The sequence below is a fragment of the Xiphophorus couchianus genome, chromosome 14, assembly GCF_001444195.1.
Source record: "Xiphophorus couchianus chromosome 14, X_couchianus-1.0, whole genome shotgun sequence".
Lineage (NCBI taxonomy): Eukaryota > Metazoa > Chordata > Actinopteri > Cyprinodontiformes > Poeciliidae > Xiphophorus > Xiphophorus couchianus.
Genome location: NC_040241.1, coordinates 22,589,934 through 22,610,964, shown reverse-complemented (window position 1 = coordinate 22,610,964; position 21,031 = coordinate 22,589,934). Strand labels below are relative to the sequence as shown.

At 40.3% G+C, this 21,031-nt stretch overlaps 2 protein-coding genes across 3 annotated transcripts in view; one reads left to right on the top strand and one right to left on the bottom strand.

Moving 5' to 3' along the window:
* LOC114156967 (myelin-oligodendrocyte glycoprotein-like) overlaps positions 1 to 21,031 on the top strand; it is a 1,059,483-nt gene that overhangs the window by 407,698 nt on the left and 630,754 nt on the right. The gene's annotated exons all lie outside the window — the stretch shown is intronic.
* otud4 (OTU deubiquitinase 4) lies at positions 1,312 to 17,644 on the bottom strand. Its single transcript, XM_028037441.1, has 21 exons — positions 17,238 to 17,644; positions 16,863 to 16,946; positions 14,468 to 14,518; positions 14,347 to 14,393; positions 13,926 to 13,998; positions 12,984 to 13,065; positions 11,908 to 12,067; positions 11,755 to 11,803; positions 11,364 to 11,466; positions 8,848 to 8,912; positions 8,673 to 8,770; positions 8,492 to 8,586; positions 8,045 to 8,207; positions 7,640 to 7,775; positions 7,313 to 7,387; positions 6,540 to 7,107; positions 5,874 to 6,458; positions 4,931 to 4,971; positions 3,416 to 4,055; positions 3,221 to 3,297; positions 1,312 to 2,296 (listed from the first exon to the last, which is right to left on the bottom strand). Exons 1-21 carry the CDS (start codon positions 17,376 to 17,378, stop codon positions 1,898 to 1,900), a joined length of 3,732 nt encoding a protein of 1,243 aa, XP_027893242.1. The 5' UTR covers positions 17,379 to 17,644; the 3' UTR covers positions 1,312 to 1,897.

Here is a 21,031-nt window from a genome sequence, read left to right as displayed (position 1 = left end):
GACTCCTCATCTTTTCTGCTGATTATTATTCCATAGATTTATGGACTATAAAACAATTTTTTCACAAAATCTTAGAAAAGTCTGATCAGTTCTGCCTATTTCGTTTATTTTAGGGGATCTTGTCACTTTAAATCCAAATAAGCTGCTGCTGGCCACTCCCCCAACTCAACATTTAGCATAAAAATGGCTGCAACAGATCCAGAATTATGCAACTGTGCATCTTTGAAAAGCATTAGTAGAGCCTCCTTCACAACCAACCATAATGCAGCAACTGTCTTCTGGATGGTAAATCAACAAAACACTTTGCTTTTCCAGCAGGTAAAACCAGCTGTACTGTGCTGGGGTTGCTAGGTAACGGCACAGTGCCCTTGAATGTGACTCAACTGGAAGCTTTTTGAAATGGGTTATTTTCCAGACACTAAAAAAAAAAACATCTCGGCTGTTTTTAGAAGCAGTAAAACCAAAGTGGATGTACAAAAATGTGAAAAAAGTTAATTTTGCATAATAGATCCTTTTTTAAGACTTGAGAAAATTCAAAATGGCAACTGCAGGTCTGAGCTGTAGCTTCTAATCGTTTAGAGAGTTAACCTGACGTTTCTACGCAGAATGAAAGGTTTGACGTATTTTCCATATCTGGATCAGCATAAAATAAAAATTTCAGTTCCAGCTTTTATCTGTTATGTTTTTTCCAGGCAACTCTTCTTCAAAAACTGAACATCAACTAAATAAAAGCAGAAGTTTTATTGAAACACGGAGAAACTGCTCAGATTAAACCACAGCTATAAAAACTACAGCAGCAGACCTGGAGTCAAACAAACGAGCCTCTTATGTGATTGGAGGAGCAGCTGGACAGTCGTCCAATCAGAGAGCAGAAGAGAAGCAGGAAAATTTCAGGAATTCTGAACCAGCCAATCAGAATGCTTTTATTTTTAGTTCCAAAATAACTTTTCTTTCCCTCCCCCCTGCAACTACATGTTTACTCCTTTTAATATGTTAAAAACATTTTAAAAAATTGTAATTATATTTTTAAAATTGTATTAAAATACTAAGTATTGAACCAAGTATTGATCCCTGTGGTGTATCACAACTTGATCAAAGTTGATCAGTTTCCAGTTTTATTTCACATGATCAGTTTTTCACTTTTGCAGGATTTTTGTAGAAAACACTTGAACTAGATCGTAAACTATTATAAGATTTTAATTGGTCTTTGTACCATTGTTATACATGAATGTCATATTTTTATGTTTGATATTTTCTGAAGCATTTAAAAAAAAAATGTTATGTTGACTATCAACATAAAAAGAAGCCAACTAAAGTTTTGAACCAAACTTTTTATTTAACCACATAGAAAAATCCAAGGCAGACATTCTTTGTTCTGTACAGCAGTGTTCCTCACCAAATAAAAGTAGCAAACTTAAGGCACTGATTCCTCAGAGTTTAGATCTAAAGTGAAGAAAGAAGGTGAAACCAGCAGCAATCACAGAAACAAACCTACACACACACACACACACACAGACGGCGCTGAATAAAACCTGAGCCCTACAAACGCATCACCTAGACGCCACAACTCATGTTCAGGCGCTACGATGCATTGAAGTGACAGAAAGACGGTGGGAAATTGGAGTTTTGGAGGGGAAACAGGTTTTTTCTCAGCATGGAGAGGCAGCAGCGCTTCGCATTAAACAGGAGGGAAAACAGAGCAAATTATTTCCAATGGGTTCCTCGTCCCCACGTTAATTTAATGTTACATGGATTTTAGACGCCGACCCGACCCGACCCGCCCCTTTAATTCTTACATTCAGCCGTTCAGAGATGTAAACTTCAGATTGTACATGCAGAGCAGAAGAAGCAGAACGAAAACATAGTGTTCGAGATGCTGCTCTCTCATTGGCTGAAGCTAGTAGCCCCTCTCCCGACCCCGCGCCCTGAAGGAGGAGTTAAAGAAATTAGTCCCTGCCCCCTGGTCGCCGTGGCGACGCCTGCCCCTCCCCGGGTCGTAGCTGCTCCTGCCCCTGGGCCCCCGCCCCCGGTAGATCTTCCTCTGCCCGCCGTAGCCCATGGCGAACGGATCCAGCTCGAAGTCGTCCTCCGTGCCACACGCCACCGACAGCGACTCCGACATGCTGACGGCCGGGGCGAACACCAGCTGGCCCGGGTCGCCGGGGACGACGGGAACGCCGTACGGCTTGGGGCTGGGGAAGTGTTTGCGGGCGCCTCGGTAGGTAGACGGGGAGGCGGGGCTGCTGCCGGACCGCAGGGCGGCGTCGTTCAGGTCGGGGTCGGACACCACGGCGAGCTGAGACAGAAAGACATTCAGACAACTACTGACCCCTAGTGGACAAAACGGTAATTAGTACTTCATGTTCTGCTTTAAGGCAGTGGAAGCTTGGTCCGCTCCACAGGTCTTCAGAGAGTTTTTCAAAGTTTTTCTTTAAATCACAGGTGTCAAACTCCAGTCCCTGCAACGTTTAGATGTGCCTCTGCTGCATCACCTGAGTAATTAGGTCATTAAGGTTCTGGAGAACTGATCTACACCAGGAGGAGGTAATGAAGCCACTTGGCACATCTAAAACCTGCAGGACAGCGGCCCTCAAGGACTGGAGTTTGAGACTCCTGCTTTAAATTAATCAGATTAATTAAAATAACTGACTAGACACAAAGCATCAATTTGCTGAAAAAACCAACATATTCAGAGCAGTAATTAAGCCAAAACTGTACAAAACCTGCATTTTGCATTTATAATGGAAAAGACCGTTTTTGTAAATATGTTTTAGATTCACCTGGTTGAAATTCACTGAAAGAATTAATACATTTTATTATTTAAAAATTATGTGCAACTTTTAATGCATTTCAGATACTGTATAAAAAGACTTAAATGTAAATATATCAAATTTTCTAGATACTGTGGCGGAATAGTGCTTTAGAGTCAGTTTCCGCTAACTTCAGTTAAGGCGAACGCGCTACTCTAACAAAGTATTTAGCGAGAGCTAATCTTTGACGCTGTACCAAAACTAATGCTAAAGTGTTATGCTAACATGGTATCTAGCAAAAGCTAATGCTAAATCGCTAAGCCAACTACCAACACTGTAGTTAAAGGTTCCCACCACTGCTGCTAACAGTTTAATCAATCATCTCTATGTTATTGTAATGTTTTTATTTAGTTCTTTGTCATTTTAATTTTTTTAGCATTAGCAGAGCTCAGGTAGCATGCTGTACGTACTATGGGCTTGTTGTTGAGTGGGGGGTCCACCAGCAGCACCGTCCGGGTCAGGCCCTCTAAAGCCTCCTTCTTCATGGCTGAAGGGGGAAAAGTTCTGTTATAAGTTGCATTGAGATATTTACACATTAGCGCCCCCTGGTGTAGAAGCTGTGAAACTGCTGTCATCTGCTGGTGCTGAGAACAAAAGCCACTTACTGTAGTTGGTAGTAACCACAATACTTCTGTTGCTGTTAGCGTTAGCCATGCTAACAGTGGGCGGGGCCTCCAGCGGACCCAGGACCCGGACGTGTCCGTGGCTGTGGACGGGGTCCGGGTTGGCGGGCTGCAGCTGCTCCATGGCCGCCTGGCTCACCTGGAGCTCTTCGGGGGCCGACGGCGGCTGGTACCCCAAGGAGAAGGGCGGGTACGGGTACAGCGAGTGCACCGTCGCCTGACCCGGGTGGTACCCCTGAGAGGACGGCGGGGCGTTGGAGTACGGCGGCGGAGGCGAGGGGTATCCCACAGGACACGGCGGCGGGTTTCTGGGCGGAGGCCACGGCAAAGAGGCGCAGGGCATCCTCTGTGGTGGCGGAGGCTGGGAGACCGGCGGGTACGGATTCTGGTTGAACTGGGTTTCAACGGGGCGGAGGGGCTCCGCCGGGGGACTGTGGTGGTCGTACTGGGGGGAAGAGGAGGGCACGGGGTACAGGGTCGGCTGGTAGGGATCCTGCAGCTTGGTGGGGGGGCTGGAGCAGGGGTAGTGGGAGGACGGGGCGTGGGGCTTCATCTGCATGGTGGAGTACTGCTGCAGCGGGAAGAGGTACACGTAGGGGGAGAACATAGGCATGGAGTACGCCTGGAACAGAAAACAGTCAAAAAGGTTTATTTTGGTTACCGTATTTTCCGCACTATAAGCCGCACCACATTATAAGGCGCACCTTCAATGAATGGCCTATTTAAAACCTTTTTCATATATAAGGCGCACCGCATTATAAGGTGCATAGAATAGACGCTACAGTAGAGGCTGGGGTTATGTTATGCATCCATTAGATGGAGCTGCGCTAAAGGGAATGTCATCAAAATAGTCAGATAGGTCAGTCAAACTTTATTAATAGATTACAAACCAGCGTTCTGAAAACTCCGTTCATTCCCAAAATGAATAAACAGCTGTTTTATTATTTTCCCCGAGGTAAAGTAAGTGACGTGGTATATTCGTGACACAGTTTATCTTTTAACAACAGCAAGGTATAACATGTAGTGGAGGGGAACTTTTCCTCGATTCAATAAACATGTAAAAAACAGTCTGATACTGTTATGGTAAATCAAACGTTAGTGCAATCACAATATATATCAACTTCCGCTATAACCTTTGATTCGTTCATGTTAAATTCTCTGCTGCTGCTCTATTCCCGTGTTCTACTGACTGATCGCCTTGAGCTTAAACTCTGCGTCGTAAGCGTGTCTCTTAATAGGAGCCATTTTGGGGTCTTTACACAAAACCCAGCGTGCACCGCGAGCTTCTTCTTCTACGGGGGAAATGAAGTCGGCGGCTGCTTACCGTAGTTGTGAGACCTGTTGTGGCTCAATATTGGTCCATATATAAGATTATAAGGTGCACTCTGGCTTTTGAGAAAATTGAAGGTTTTTAGGTGCGCCTTATAGTGCGGAAAATACGGTAAACTGTAAACAAGACACGTTTCTGAAATAAGTAACTTTAATGAGACTTTTTACCTTGACGCCCAAGTTGAAGAAAAACCTCAAGATGTTGATGTCTGGAGGGGAAAAAATATATACATTTAGGAAAAATAAATCCTCTTTATTGATATGAACAAGAAAAAAAAAACAATATTATTCAGGCTCCTAAATAATTTATTCAATTTTAGTGTTTTTCATAGTTGATTTTTTTTTTTTGTTAGGATTATCCAAAGCAGATCATCTCCTATTTCCTCCTTCACTTCACAGATGAAACTTCTGTTGGCTCATCTATCGGCGCAACATGTTTCCAAATCCGTCCAACCTATTGATGATTCTTCATGTGTCAAACAATCTCAATCTTTCCTCTCACCTCGTGTCTAAGCATCTAAAACAGGTCATTTTAATCCTCTCTATTTTTATCCCAGCCAATGAACATCTACACAGTTTCTTTTTCGTTAATTCTTAATATAGATCACAACGGTCTTCCTGCCAAAACAAGGTAAGTCTAAGATCTTGTCCCAGATAGATATAATCAGAAGATCACACTAAATTGATCCATCACTCCAACCGTACACCTCACCACTGTCCCACTGCCCTTCCACAGTATCCTGAAATACTTGTCTGGGTACTTTTCAAGGTTACTTTTTCACCAATTCCCAATATAGACCACAGTATCATCTGCAAACAATATGATCCATGAAGACTTCAGCCCCATTTCTTCAGACGTCCTGCAAGAACAAGCTGGAGATCTTAACCCAGATGTTTTCAGCTGTCTCGTTGTTCTGCCACACCCTCCAAACATTTTCTGCCACACAGGACTTGTCATCCTTTTTTCTCTCGTGGTGAAACCTGACTGCTGCTCAGAGGTTGTCTTCCCCAGATTATTACCCTATATTCGTCGCATACCTGACGATCTCTTGTCAAGTACAAACTAAATGCCACATTCAAGGAGTCGTGTGCTTCTGTAATATGTGCTCACCTTTCGGCAGGTCGTCTCCAGACTTGCTAGTGGAGAATGGCGGGATATGGGCGACCTCTCCTTTCTCCCCCTGGGGGAAGCCGGGGAACAGGGGGTCCTGGTAGAGCTGGGACAGCTGCTGCAGGGGGACGGCGCCATGGATGGAGTGAGGGAAGTGAGGTTGTAACTGGGGAAGAGTGGCAGGGGCAGCAGGCTGTGACTGCTGAGAGGCAGGAGGAGAATCAGACTTTGGAGGCTCCGGGTCTTCTGGACTCTGAACGCTGGGGGATTGTTCAGAGGACTGAGGGGAGCGAACCGGGGTGCCGTCAGACTGCGGCTGGAGTGTTTGAGGTTCTGAAGACACCTCAGTTAGGGACTGTAGCTGTTTCTGGGGGGAGGAGACCTCGGTCTCAGGCTTGATCTGGATTTGTGGTTCTTGACTTTGGGTCTGGATTTCCTGTAAAGAGTGTCGGGTTGTTCCTTCTGCCTGAGGCACCAAAGCTTTAATCAGGTTTGGAACAACTTGAGGAAGACTCTGAGGGACGGACGTCTCACTCTGTTGAAGCTGAGGCGCCGGAAAACTCGTCTCAGTTTTTGGTAAAACATCTGGAAATACAGAAAAATCAGCATGAAAACATCATCTGCATAGAATATAACACAGCAATCTGCTTGAATGGACTAACTCACCGGTGTGGGCTGGTGGAGCTTCTTTGGGTTGAGCAGCAGGTGGGCTCAAGGTGGGGGAGGGAGAGAGAGGACTGGGCGAGCGAGGCAGCACGGTGAGCGGGGAGAAGGGGCGGGTGAAGCCCTGAGCCGCTGTCGGACTCGGAGCGATAGGGGCGATGAACGTCGGAGCGGCAGCCGACGGTAACGGCGGAGAAGATGCAGCAAATGCGGAAGATGGAGGATGATGAGGAGCTGGAGAGGCAGCAGGGAGAACCGGGGTGATGAAGGAGAAGGATAAAGGAGCCGGGGGCTTAATGCCCGGCGGAGGGGAAACCGGCACGGCCGCGGCGGAGGCGTAGGACTGGCCGTTTGACTTAGTCTCTGGAGCAGCACAGGTGGGCGGGAGAACGGAGGCGGAGCCTGATGCAGCGCCGGCGGCCATGTTTACATTCACAGAGCTCCGCCCAGTCGAGTCTGAGTTAGCAGCAGGAAGAGAGGAGATGGTGACAGCAGCTGGAGGCGGAGTGGAGGAGTTCGGTCTGTCGCCTGCAGAGGGCGACAGCGCTCTCATGTCTTCAACTGGACTCTTCTATAAACAAAACAAAGAAGATTAAAAATATATTTTTTATTATTTAACTGTCCAGCACTGCCCAGGATGTAAACTAAAGGAATGTTTTTATTGTGTTTTATGAAAAGCTAAGTAAGATAAAATGTGTATCTTATTTTAAAAAGTTATTTGTTTATTTGCATCTTTTTACTGTACATCTTTAGTTGTAGTTCTGGTGTGAACTCACCGTCTTGTTTCTCTGAGATCGCCTCTTGTCTCCAGTTTTCTTCCTGCCTGATTCAGCCTGAGTCACAGTCTGACTCTGAGGGGAGAAAAAAATTATGCCACAATTTAATAACACCTGTTCTCCAAAAGAGATGAACAGATCCACCGGCCAACTATTATTAAAGAAACACTCTGGTTTTATTCCCCAGATTCTATGACTCACTTCCCAAAGGAAATCTGGAACCATGATGTAGGTTTAGTATTTGGTACATAACACATTGTGTGGATGCTAAGAAGCAGGATTTTCATGATAAATCAGAGAATCAATCTGTAAAGGTGATGGACTCACGCCGAGGGCGGGGAAGCTTTTCTCGTCTCTGAGCTGGATCTCCATCAGCGCCACGTTAATCTCCTCCTCCTCCTCTCTGGCCAAACGTTCCCGCTCTGTCAACCTGAAAGACGGCTCTGCTGCGCCCAGCGACTTCCTGGACAGAAACACCGCCGTCAAAACCAGCGATCCACCAGAACACATTCCTCACATCCGTCCTGTTTTATCTCTCTTTTTAAAGTTTATGTCTGAATTCACTAGGAAGTAAAGGATTTCAGAAAGAAAGAAATCATAACTGCTCTTCTGCAATTTTCACAGAATAAAGTCGATGCTGACAAAAGAAAAACATAAATTAAATAATTTAAGACTGAATTAAAAGAGAAATGATCATTTGATTGATCAGGGTGAAATGATGTGAACTCTGACCTGCTGGGCTTCTCCTGCTCCTCTACGGTGGCCTGCGGGGGCCACGAGTGTTGCTTCTGCATGCGCCCACTGGAGCCCACAGCCGTTGCCTGGGAAACGGAGGAAGAGGAGGATGCTGGGATGGGCTTCCCTCGTCCTCTTCCTCTCCCTCGCCCCTCCCACTCTGTAAGAGAAGAAAAAGCCTCAAACATCCAGGAAACGGAAACAAGCAGGACTGGTCAGACATTTATTGCATCGTTTATCACAATAAGTTTCTGATTTATTGTCACAATAAATTCCTATTAATGATGGTTAAAAACCCAAAAATGTCCTTATTATCAGAATTGTCACCAGTTTACCTGGATCTATTAATGTATTTCTAATAACATCGTTGTTTGCTTTATTTTAGTTATTTTCTTTAGAAATTGCTCAGTTTGTGTTTTTTGTTGCTGCAGGTTCCAGCTTTACCTCCGTGTCCGTTGCTCAGCCTCTTGTCCCGGTTGGTGACGGTGGTCCAGCTGTTCTCGTCCTTCAGTGGCCGGATGTTCCACAGCGGCACCAGCCTGCACACCAACACACTCCGTTAACACACACCGTTAACACACACCGTTAACGCTCAGCGCGGAGCTTCTGCGGCGCTGCGACCTACTTCTTCCCCAGCTCCTCCACCTGGACCGCCACATGGCTGTTGTCGGGGGGAACCTCTTTGATGGTGGCCTTGTAGGTCCGGCCGTTGTCCAGGCGAACCTGGACGTTTTACACAAACATGAAAATCACGTTTGAGTTCAAACAAAACGGGCGAACCTACAGCGGACATCACAGACCTGACAGCGATCCCCAACAGAGAACTGCATCCCTGCAGCGATGGAGTAATCCATCTTCTGCTGGGCTGCAAGGAAACACAGAAACACCGTAAATCACTGATTCTTCTGATTCAATATTAAAAACAAAGTTAATTAAAGCTTTTAAACTGAACATACGTCATTTCCACAATGCAAAAATGCAGACAGTCACAGAATTTAATAAACAAAAGGATAAACAGTAACTTCTGTTGTGTTTTGCTTGACATATCTACTTAAAGCTAAAGCTATTTAAAGGTATCAAATTGTAACTTGTGTAAAAAACTGATTTTTAAAAAAAAACTTATTTATTGAAACTGTCACCGTGTCGTGAAAGTTTGTTGTCAGTGTGTAAAAAAAACGAGCTCCTCTGTCTTCTCCCACTGCTAACTAGCAAAGCGATGACAATGATGTCAGATTAATGGTTTTCCTTCAATGTAACTTGTTTCTCCATCATTAGCGCATTTAGCAGCGCATACTTAAGGATGATTGGCAGTGCCAAGCCCCTCCCCCTGGCTCTGATTGCTTGTTTTTGGTTGGGAGCTGCACATTTCTTCAGACACTAATAAGAGCCAGATGAATCTTTTCATGATTATCTGCCTTGTATTAATTAGTCACAAAATGGTAACAGTTTTAACAAATAAGGGGAAAAAAATAAAAGTTACGTACTGCACCTTTAAGACAAAAAAAGGAAACTAATTTCACTCATTTTTGGTAAAGTAATGCAAACCACAGGAGAGAAGCTACAAATCAAAACACCGACTCATTACTCCAGTGGAGATTCATGCGACTGTTTTTTTTTTTTTCAAAGTATTTTGGTGTCGAGTTCGACTCAAACATTTTTAAAAAGGGAAATTTTCTTTTACAAATTTTTTCCTTTTGCACAAAACATGAGGGAGAAACTTTTAAACAATTTGTAAAGCTGATGTTTTGTTTAATCACATCAGTTTGCTTAATTTGTGACGCAGAATAACAGGAAACATTGACCTCCAGCTGTTGATTTGCGTATTATTTTCTCCATTCAGACCACAACTACACACCTTTTGGGTTAATAAATATGTTTAAATGGGAGAAAAAGTGGAGAATAATGAGACAGATTTCATATCAGGCAGCAGCAGTCTGAACGTTTAAATCTGCTGCTCGAGAAGCGCTTCAGATAAACGAGTTTCCAGCTCCTGCTGTTTGCCTCGTTACCGTCGGCGACGCAGCTGCCACATAAACGGCCACCTGGAGTCTCAGCCGTAAAGCAACGCGACTCGGCAGCAGACGTTTTAAATATTAATGCCTCAGTTTCCCTCATCTGTCTGAACCAGACGCCACATTATCTGCTCTCCTTCCAACAACAAACCATCTCAGTCTGACGTCAGTTTCAGCTTAAACAACCTGCAACTGGCTCACGTGCAATTTGGAGGTGTGCGTACACATCTGCCCAGCTGAAGGCTCCAGAATGGAGCTTTTTTTTGTTTGTTTTTCCTATTAAAGAATCTTATTATTTGTTGTTAAAATAGTTCATGTTTAGTTTATTGTTGCGCAGGCAAAAAATAAAAAGATGTTTAGTTGTTTAGGGAAAAAAAGTGACAGAAAAACTGATAAAATCTTACAAAATCCTTAAATTACTGAAGAAAACTCATAGTCCAGAATAATCTGATGGAACTAAATGCTCCGATTTTCATCTTGCAAACTCAGGAAAACAAAAACATTTCTAAACTCAAACTCTTCAGTTGTGTTTGTGGAAACACTAGCATGCCAAGATTTTATATATATAATTTTGTTGTTGTGTGTTATGTGATTTTGTTTGGTTTTTTATGTCTACATGAACCATGAGTCCGTTAAATAAATCAGCTTTCTCCACTATTCAGGACGGTAAATGTTTCTCAATTCTTGTTAAATTACATTAAAAATCCACCAGGTGGCAGCACCTCTCTGTAAAATACAGCATTTCCTTCCTGTAAGATGTTACATCATAAATCCTGTTTTTTTTTTTTTTGGTAAATTGGCATATTATTTGTTTTTTTGTGTCAAAATTTTTCTATTGTTGATGTTCTGATGATAAATCTGACTGCACTGCAAAAACTAAATGTTACCAAGTATTTTTGTTCTAGTTTCTGGTTCAAATATCTAAACACACCAGAAACACGACTAAACTAATGTATAAGTAACTTTTCAGCAAGATCTAAAAGCTTGTTTAGAGTCAATAACTCCTCAACATTGATGAAAAAGGACTAGACCTTTTGACAGATTATTTTACTTAAAACATGACATTTCCCCATGTTATTAGTGAAATAATTTGCCAATAGAACTAGAACTTTCTCTGTAATATTAAGGAATTATTTACTTAAAATAAACTCCTCTATTTTGCTGAAAGTTAGTTTTGTCTTATTTCTAGTGTACTAAGATATTTGCACCAGAAACTCGACCAGAGATGTTTGGTAAGAGTTTGTGGTTTTGCAGTGCAGTCAGATTTAAGTGAAGACGTAATTGAGAGTTTCTGTCTCGGCCACCTCTCTTGGTCTTGTGCCAGATGTCGTAGTCGACGTTTCGGAGCAGAGTCGGGTTCAGGGAGCGCCTCACCCGCTCAGGCAGACTCCGGGCGCGGCCTCGGCCCTGAAACACACACAACGTCACCCAGAGCGGGTCGGGAACCAGGCAGGAGCAGAACCCACTGGAACTTTTTTATATCAACATTAAGGAATTATTGACTTAAAACAAGCTCCTATATCTTACTGAAAAAGACACTTTTTACTTAATGCACTTGAAGTTAAACAAAACGTTGCAATGTTTGCATTAGAAACTAGATTAAAATATTCTTGGTAAAATGTTATATTTTTGCAGTGTAGCAGAAAACCCAAAACGTTACTGCAGTAATGCGAGTATTTTCTGCCCAGGAGTTACCCTGTAGCTGCCGGGTCTGGAGGAAACCGAGCCGGTTCCGTTTTCCACCCTGTAACGATAAAAAGAAACGAGACGTTTTTGAGTTTCACCGGATTTCAGCCGAACAGAAACTTCATTTCTCTGCAGATCGCCGTCTCCATGGCGATTTCCCACCAAAGCGGCTCGTGGGTTTCCTGGTCGGACTCGTCGCTGCTGCCGCAGACAGCCATGCAGTCGTCGCTCAGCAGGTCCGTGGCCCGGCTCATCCTCTGACACGGCAGGGAGCTGCGGTCCACCCTGAAGACGCCTTCGTACAGCAGCTCGTACAAGATGGCTGCAGGACAGGAAACACACTCTTAACACTACTGGAACTGGACTGGACAGCCTGGAGGTCAAAGGTCAGACTCTATCTGTTCATTTAATAACATACTTTAGAGGGAAAAGAGAAAAGGGTTCCTCCTCCACAGTTCTAGGTATTTTATGGCCATTTAAAGAAAAAAGAAAGTAGAAAAACTATAAGCTACAGCTGTCAGGTTTTAAATATAAAACCAGCAAAAAACAGAGAAAGAAATAAAGTGAAATAGACAGAAACACAGAAAAGAAAGAAAGACAAAAAGCAAATAAGACCAAAATGAAGAAAGAGACAGAAATAAAGAAACAGAGACGAAGAAAGAAGGAACAAAAGGACACAAAAGGAAAACCACAAGAAGGAAAGAAAGACACAAGGAAGTAAAGACAAAAAGCACAAAGAAGGAAACAAGGAAAGGAAGGACATGTGGACGATGACAAAGGGCACAAGAAAGGAAAGGAAGGAAGGACACAAAGAAGGAAAAAATAACGAATATGGGAGAAAGAAAGAAGAATAGATAGAGGAAACACAGAAGAAAGGAAAGAAAGAAAAAAGGTGGAACAAAAGGGAGGGACAAAGGACACAATGATGGACTGATGAAAGAATAGAAAGAAAGAAGAGGAAATAAATGGACTTGAATTGAATTCTGCTGAGTTATTCTGTTTTGCAATTGGATCCAAGAGAAAACGGGTCAGAAAAAACCATCCGACCAACAGAACGTAAAAAACGGATTATAGTTTCTGTTTTTCTATTATTGCTGTAGGTTTGTCAACTACTGACATGAAATCCAGGAATCCTGGTATCAATCTGGTGAGTTCTGCTTCGCTACTTTAAGAAAAACCCGGTTCTGATCAGGAATAAACCTGGAAGCAGCAGCAGGACCACCTGCTGTGAGGCTTACACTGGCAGAGAGCAGCGCTCTTCATGTGGCTGATGGGGTAAACGCTGTCGTAGTGGTTTCCATTCAGGAAGCACAACCGCACCTGGAGGAGAGGGAAACAGAACCGTTAGAGGCCGGGTTCTGACCCGGCAGGCCAGCAGCACACCAACCAGCCGGGTGATTACTGGAGATCAAATTAAAGATGCTGAAAGTTGCAACTTCTCTCACCGTTTTCACATTTTAACTCAATATTTATTAACGATCAATCGAATTGATCACGATTAATCGATTATTGAAATTATCGTCTAGTAATTTAGTAATCGATTAATCGTTGATAAGAGAACAGGCTGTAAAAATGAAGATTTGCTGAAACACAATCAGAACCGTAATTAATCCAAAACTGAGCAAAAAATATAAACATTTTGCATTTAAAAAATATATTTTTCAGTAAATATGTTCCACTAAAAACTCCTCAAACTACAGTTTTAGCTTCACTCTGTTCAAATTCTGTAAAAATAAATGTATTAAGGACATTTTATTAATCAAATTATTACCCCAAAATAACCAACAGATCAGCAGACAGTAGTTTTACCTGCAGATGCATCTTTGCTATAAATGATCATTAAGGGAATAATGTTACAACGTTTTAGGCTGAATTTTTTATTATTGAAAAAGATTATTTGCGTCTTTAAATGCATTTCAAATATTGTCTTAATAAGTGCTTATGTGGTTAAATTTTAAAAATAAGCAAAATGTGGAAAGTTTTATGTCTGATTTACCGATTATTCGTCAAAATAATTGATAATTAAACAGTAAAGCCAGGATTAGTTTTGCTGCTGTAGTTTTACATTTATTTGTCCGGTAGTTTGACATTTCTTAGTAATCGACTTGGAGTTGAAACCAGAGGTGAATTTAGATGTTTGAAAGCGTTTTGTTGGAATATGTCAGGTTGCGGATCCTCACTTCGTCCTTGAAGTTGTTGTCTGTGATGTTCACCGCCGGCTTGCCGGGTTCCTGGAAGATCAGGAAGTCTCTCCTGATGGAAAATAAAAATAAAAGAAATGAGGGGAAATCCTCACGAGTGTCTTCAACTCCACCGAGTCTCCTCCAGCATCCAGAACAGAAAGTCCACTTAAAGCTGAACTTTAAACTCTGCTTTGTATTTCAGTGAGATCGCCATAGCAACTGAGTCGCTTCATTCGTCATTCATGATGGTTTTACGTAGAGATGAATGATAACTTTCTATTTTTTAATAGTTTTCTCACTCCAAAGGCCAATAATCCCAAAACTGGACATTTGTAGAAATGAAGCTAAAGAACATTTTTATCAGAGTCTCTAGACGACAGCGGGTGTATTTACATTACGAAGCAGCGGGTGTACTTACTTATACATGACAGCCAGAGCGTTGATCTCCACTTCTCCCACCCATTGCTGTAAAACCGTGATGTCATCAGTTTACGTTCAGCGAAACGCTACAGAGTAAAAGAATGAATCTGAGGTTCTACCTGCGGGTCCTGCAGCTTGCTGAGGTATTCCTCAAAGTTTCCCTCGATAAACTGAAACAGAAATCAGAGCAACGAGTCCGGAGACATGAAAAACATCTCAACGCAAAGGAAATATTTATATAACGAAATGTTTTACAGTGCTGTAGCCAGAAATGTGATGACTCATTTTTAAATTTCTCTAACTTGGTGTTTGAACTTCTGGTTTGTTTCAGTCTTTAGTGCTTAAAAGGACGATCTCATGATTAGTAATTAAATGTTTTTGTTTTTTTTATTTCTAGATTTTTCGGTCACGTTAAAAGATTATTTTAGTCTAGTTCCGAGAACGTTGGCTTTAGAGTGAAATTTATGAGACAATAAACTCATAAAGTCATTTTTTAAATAGTTTTGTTTCTCTCAAACACTTTAAATTTATTTCTTTAAATAAATCTTGTTTTTTTCCATGTTCTCATCATGTTGTTTACTAGATAAAAATGTTTTCCTTAAAACTTCAAATTAAAGCAGCCTGACCTTTTATTCAATTAAATTAAATCTCCTTATTATTGCATATAATATATATATATATATATAATAATAATTCCTTTATTTAATCAGGTAAACCCCGTTGAGATCTAGATCTCATTTTCAAGAGGGACCTGAAACAAACTTCACTCCCTGTCAGGGAATCGAACCCCCGGTCTCCCGCGTGACAGGCGGGGATACTCACCACTATAATAACGAGGAGCTATGTATCCACTTTGCTTATATCCTAATAATAATCATAAGTATTCATAAGATTTTTTTAAATGCATAACATTTCTACTTTTTGTTGGTAAATTAAATATAAATTGAATCAACAATTCCTCAAAAATGCAATCATATTAAAAAAATATGATTGTCTTTTTCCATTACATGATCTGTAAAAGCAGTAAATAAAAGACTCAAACTCCCAGAATTCATAGCATGTTATCAGTGAGTGCCTGAAAGTTGCCGGTTCAGTTCTGCAATGCGCCCTGCAGCATTCTTACAGGAGAAATGTCCTGATCGCCGTCAGAAAGACGCAGCGTTTATCTTTCGCTTTCAGTCCAGCTTTAAGGAAACAAACCGAGAGTCGAGTCTGAATCATTAACAGCTTTTATTCGTTCCTCCTTCATAAAGCCATTAAGCAACATTTGGCTCAGTTTCTGCTCTTTCCATCGTCAGATTCACTGATAAAAACCTGCAATGTTTTCACCTCCTTCTGTCGTTCACTCAAACTTTGAAGATCTCCATTTTTGTTGAATTAAAATGGAAAAAATCTCACTTTGCTCAAGTTGGAGTTGATATTTTTTACTTGTAAGGCCAAAATGATGTGAAAAAATGAGTAGCACAACTGGAAACAACCAGAAACTGTTGCGACCTTACAGTCGAGCTTTATAAACAATGTTCTACATGGATTTCTGATACTCTTTGGGTGGATGTTTGTGTTGACTGAAAGTCTTTACTCCTGTTGCTTCTGCCTATTTTTATATTTTTTTTTTACATTTCTGCATCTCTTCTGCAGCTGACTTCAAATGCTGCTGCAATTTTCACTAAAAATATTCAGCTTACAGTGAATTTTCACGGACTGTTTTCTTCACACACATACAACCTGTAAATTTTATCTGCCGTTATTTATCTATAATCCATTCCCTAACATTCTTGTATATTCTGTATAATCTGTGCATATAGCTCCCATATTTATATACACAATATCTATATCTCTTGCTATAACCACTTATAGTCCATACATACATAGTCTTGTACATCTGTAAATAAACATTTATATCTCGTAGAGCACTTTTTCTAGATGCAAACTACATCTCGTTGCTTGTACTTGTGACAGTGCAATGATAATAAAGTTGAATTCTATTCTATTCTATTCTATTTTCACAGGAAATGCAATGATTTCTAGTTAAGTTTACTTCAGTAAATTTTGGGGGAAAAGATGCTTTGTTGTTTCACAATGACTGTGGATGCTAAGAAATATTTTACTCAATAGCAACAGAGTAAAATTTCTGACTCTACCCAGTGGGAAATAACTTTTCTGAATGAATAACAATGTACCTGATATTTATGTCAAAGTGAGACCTCTTTGTTTGTTTACCATCTTTGATGTTATTTTCTCTCTGCTGCATTTGGAGGTCAAGTGAACATACAGTAAACAGAATATATTGTCACTACATGTACTTTAACTCTAACATTTATATTACCTACTGCATGTATTAGTTTTATATTTAAGTAATTTATTTGAGAGAATTTTGTTTTATAATCATATGTACTTGCATATGTTTTAGATGTGTTATTTTTACTTTACTTTCTGGCTACTGTACTCAGCTCTGTCTAGAATCAGAATGAAATTCTGTTAGAAATGTAAAGTGTGGTTAAAGCTGGTGCTTACCGCCTCATAGCTGTCCCGGTTCTGCTTCAGGAACTCTACGCATTTGGTCCGGACCTCAGTGTGGAGGCTCTGGCAGTGCAGAACCTGGGCAGAGTCAAGGGTCAACACTTAAAACAGGCAGGATTCAGCGTTATGTCACTTATAACATAAAAACATTTGTGTTATATTTTAAGTTTACATCGAGTATTTGGGGGCAGGAAACCACACAGAGGCGTGTTAGATTTATCCTGCGGCGATCCCCGTTTGGGAAAGTTAAATTTAAACTCGGAGAAGTTGCTATCGCACAGCAACACAACAAACACACCTCATCTGAGCGCAGCAAGCTAACTGGAGAACAACTTCCCACAAACATTTTACCGCTTTGCCCCACTTTACCTGCTCGGCCACGGCTCGGAACAGACACGACCCATCTTTGGCAATCTTCTTCCGATGAAAACCCATCGCTTTCAAGTAGTTATCCATCTGTTTCTCCGCGTTTCGCTCCTCGTTACTCTGCATGTTTCCGCCGCTGTCCATGCTAGCGGGGCTCTAGCCGCTAAAGCTAGCTGCGTAAAGCGGCGGTTATTAGGCGGTCAAAGGGGAGAAACTTGGACACAAACTGGTAAAATCACCGCTGAATGTGGTCACAAAGACACATTTGAGACCTGAAGGCCCTCCGGTAAAACTAGAACTGCTTCTGGTTTCGTTTCCCGGGAAGTCCTGGGTGTCCAGCAGAGGAACCTCCTCAGCGACAGAAAGTGAAACTTTAGCCTGCCGTTAGCAGGCGAGCTAAAAACTGACAACACGCCCCCTTCTGGCCATGAGAGTGAAGTCACACCCAGTGTTACATATTGTTTCCGGTTTAATTTCAAAGTAAAAGCTAAACAGAGTAGCAAAAAATTCTCTCTCTTTTTTCTTAAATAACCACAATTAAATTTCTAAGTAACTTGTTGAATAAATAACATTGGTGATATCCAAAACATTTGCAAATACTGACGTTAAATAGACAAATTAATGAATTGATTTATCTATTGTGTAACATTTATTAAACATACCATTTTAATTTTTCATGTGAAAATATTTATTTCAAACATATGCGTTAAATTTTTAAAACAATTACAATCATTTATTTATTTATTTTGATCATTTCGTAGTCATGTTTTTATTTTTTCTGTACTTATTTCCTATCAACCAGCAGATTTTTCTCATATAAACTGTTTTTTCTTTATAAATAAGCTGATTGGTCGGTAGTTGAGTTGTTGTGCAGGTTAACCAATAAGATGTTAGAGTTTATTTAATAAACTATAACTGCAGCTGAAAAGACTTCATAATGGGCTGGATAGCACAGGAAATACGAAATAATTGACGAAATATATTCAAATAAAATAGTACAGAACTTTACTGATATGGAGAATTCAAGTTTTAGTTCCCATTATTTTTAATTGATTTAAGAAACTATTGACTAAACAACATGCAAGAGTAAATATATTTAAATGTTTTCTTTACAATTCTGCTTCATTATGACAAACAATTATTTAGTCAATAATTTATCAAATAGACAAATCCAAAGTAAAAAAAAAAACACAACTCGAACTCTCCATTTGAACAGAAGTCCTGTTCTAATATTAAATAATATGTGTTATTAAATAATTAAATAATAACAACAGAATAATTATTATTATTTAAAAATAAATAAAAAAAAAAATTATGGTTATCATTAAAAATAACAATAATAATAATAATAATAATAATAATAATAAATAATTACTACTAACACGTCAAAGTCGAAACTATAGTCACTGCTAAAACGTTTTGTTCTTCATGCATGTTGCCTTTAAGTGCATTAAATTTGTTGGAAAATCCCCAGACGTTGTTATTAACAAAATAAATCTGTGAATTTGTCACTTTTTTATTTACAGAAAATCTTAAAAGGCAAGAAAAGAGAATTATTCCAACAAAGTGAATCAGTTGCTGTTTATAAACTCGTTGCAGGTCGACTCTTCCCTCCCTCCTCCTCATCATCCTCACCTTCATCATTTCTTGTTCCTGCGTTCAGGGGCAGCAGCTCCAGCTCCAGGAGCTCCAGCTGCAGCAGCATCATTGATTTCCAGCCTTCAGAGAAGCTGCTGAGTGCAGCGGGTCGTCTGGGCCGCTGGAACATGCTGTTCTGCACTACGATTCATTCATTCATTACAGAAAAGTTTCATTTTTAAAGCTAATAATTGTATTTATCTCTAAAATTTCTTCTCCTACATCAGTTTAATTCTTATTTTGTTCCTCAAATTTCAGTTTTCAGTGGAGAAATCACAATGGATTTAAGTTCTAATGCTCATTTCTTTCCATAATATGGATTATAAACACGTCTCTTCTAAGAAAAGACAAATTCATTTTTTTATTTAGCCATGCTTGAGTCAAAGGAGGTAGATTATCAGAACTTACTAATAACTGATGATGTCATACGGGACATGTTAATGTAAAATATCTTTTAGTCTTCAGTCAGGGGCTTCTCGAGATTCGTCGCGAGACTGACTACTGCTGGAGATTGTTGGAGATTGCTGCTCTCCACAGCGTCACCATCTTCAAAGTTTCTGAAGAATTTTTAATTAATATGAGTTTCAGCAACACTTAATTTCCCTTTTGGGATAAATAAAATGTGTTTGAATTAAATTTTCTGCAACTTTTGTTTAAATTTTCTGTCATTTCTTTGATGTCGTGTCGCAGCTTTTCTTGTGTATGGATGATATTATATTAATAAAACATTCCTTTAAAAGTAAGGAAAGGACGACATTTCAGATTTTTAAACAATTTCTAAAAGTGTTTAACTTATGCAGTTGATATTAATAACGGAAAACTCAAGGATTCATTCACAAATTTCTAAAACGGTGATTTGGATGATCAGCCTGGATAACGACCTTACGCTACTTAGCCATGCAGCAGGAGTCGATTCAAACAGGTTTCCACACCGCTGGCTTGTTTAATCTATAATTTATGGGGTCAGCAGGGGGACGGTAATGAGAACATGCAGCAGGCTGTACATACGGAAACGCAGCAAAGTCTAGAAAACTTTTTCTACACCGGTTAGCTAAACGGCATCAAGGCGGGACACGAGGATTCGATCAATAATCTGGGTTTCCCATCACATTGAAAGAGATGATCAACCAAAACATTTAGTACAACTGTATGAATACTGTAATGATGAAAGTTTCTGATGAAGTTTTTAAGACTGTTTAAAATTTACTAATAAAATGCTCAAATAAAGAAGGAGGTTTTGTAGTGGCCTAGTCAAAGTCTGAACTGTGGCTCGACATTAAACAAAATTCTTAAAAGTAGCTAATTCAATGCAATTCTCCACAGAAATGCTGACTCATGTTCCAATAAAGTGTTTTTAAAGACACAACCAGCAGTTTCTGCCTTTAATAACTGAAATCATCATTTGGAAATCAGCTCTTCTGTCAACTCAGGTTGAATTTTTATGAAACTAAAAAATGTTGGTGAGCTGAAAAACCTAATCCAGCTCAGATTAAAACGACTTTATTTCTCCCAAAAAGAAATGCTGCCAGTTTCATGCCTTCAGTATGAAACTGTTATTAAGGCAGCAGAGACGATGTGCCACAGTTAGAACGATGTTAGAGGAGGAGATACGTTCCTCGCTCACTATGACTGATGGAGGAAAAGTTTTAACATCTTTCTTCTACATCAACAAAGCTTCCTCCTCAGCTTCTCCTGGATTTGGGGTCAGAGTTCAGGTATTCACTCAGAAACTCAGAAAACTTCCCAAAGTTGAAAAAAAAGTTTTATGTAGAAAATTTCTGAGATTAATCTCAGATTATTATTTTTTTGCACATGTTCGACTTTTGGAACTCAGAGACTTCCTTGTTTTTTATAGAAAATTTCTGAGATTAATAAAAATTTTTAAAAATCCTTTTTTTTCTAGGAAATTTTCAACTTTTGAAACTCAGAAATTCCTCATTTCTTCTGTATTTTTTTTTTCCTCACAATTTTTTTCTCTTTGGCTGGTCAGAAAATTCAGATTTATTTCTAGAACATTTTTGAGATTGATCTAACACTGGAAGTTTTTTTTTTCTTTCTTTTCTGCAAATTTTCTAGAATCTTTCTGAGCCAAATCTCAAAATGTCCTCCTCATCTCCCTCCCTGCGCGGCCCTCACACTCTGTCGGAGACATGTGGCAT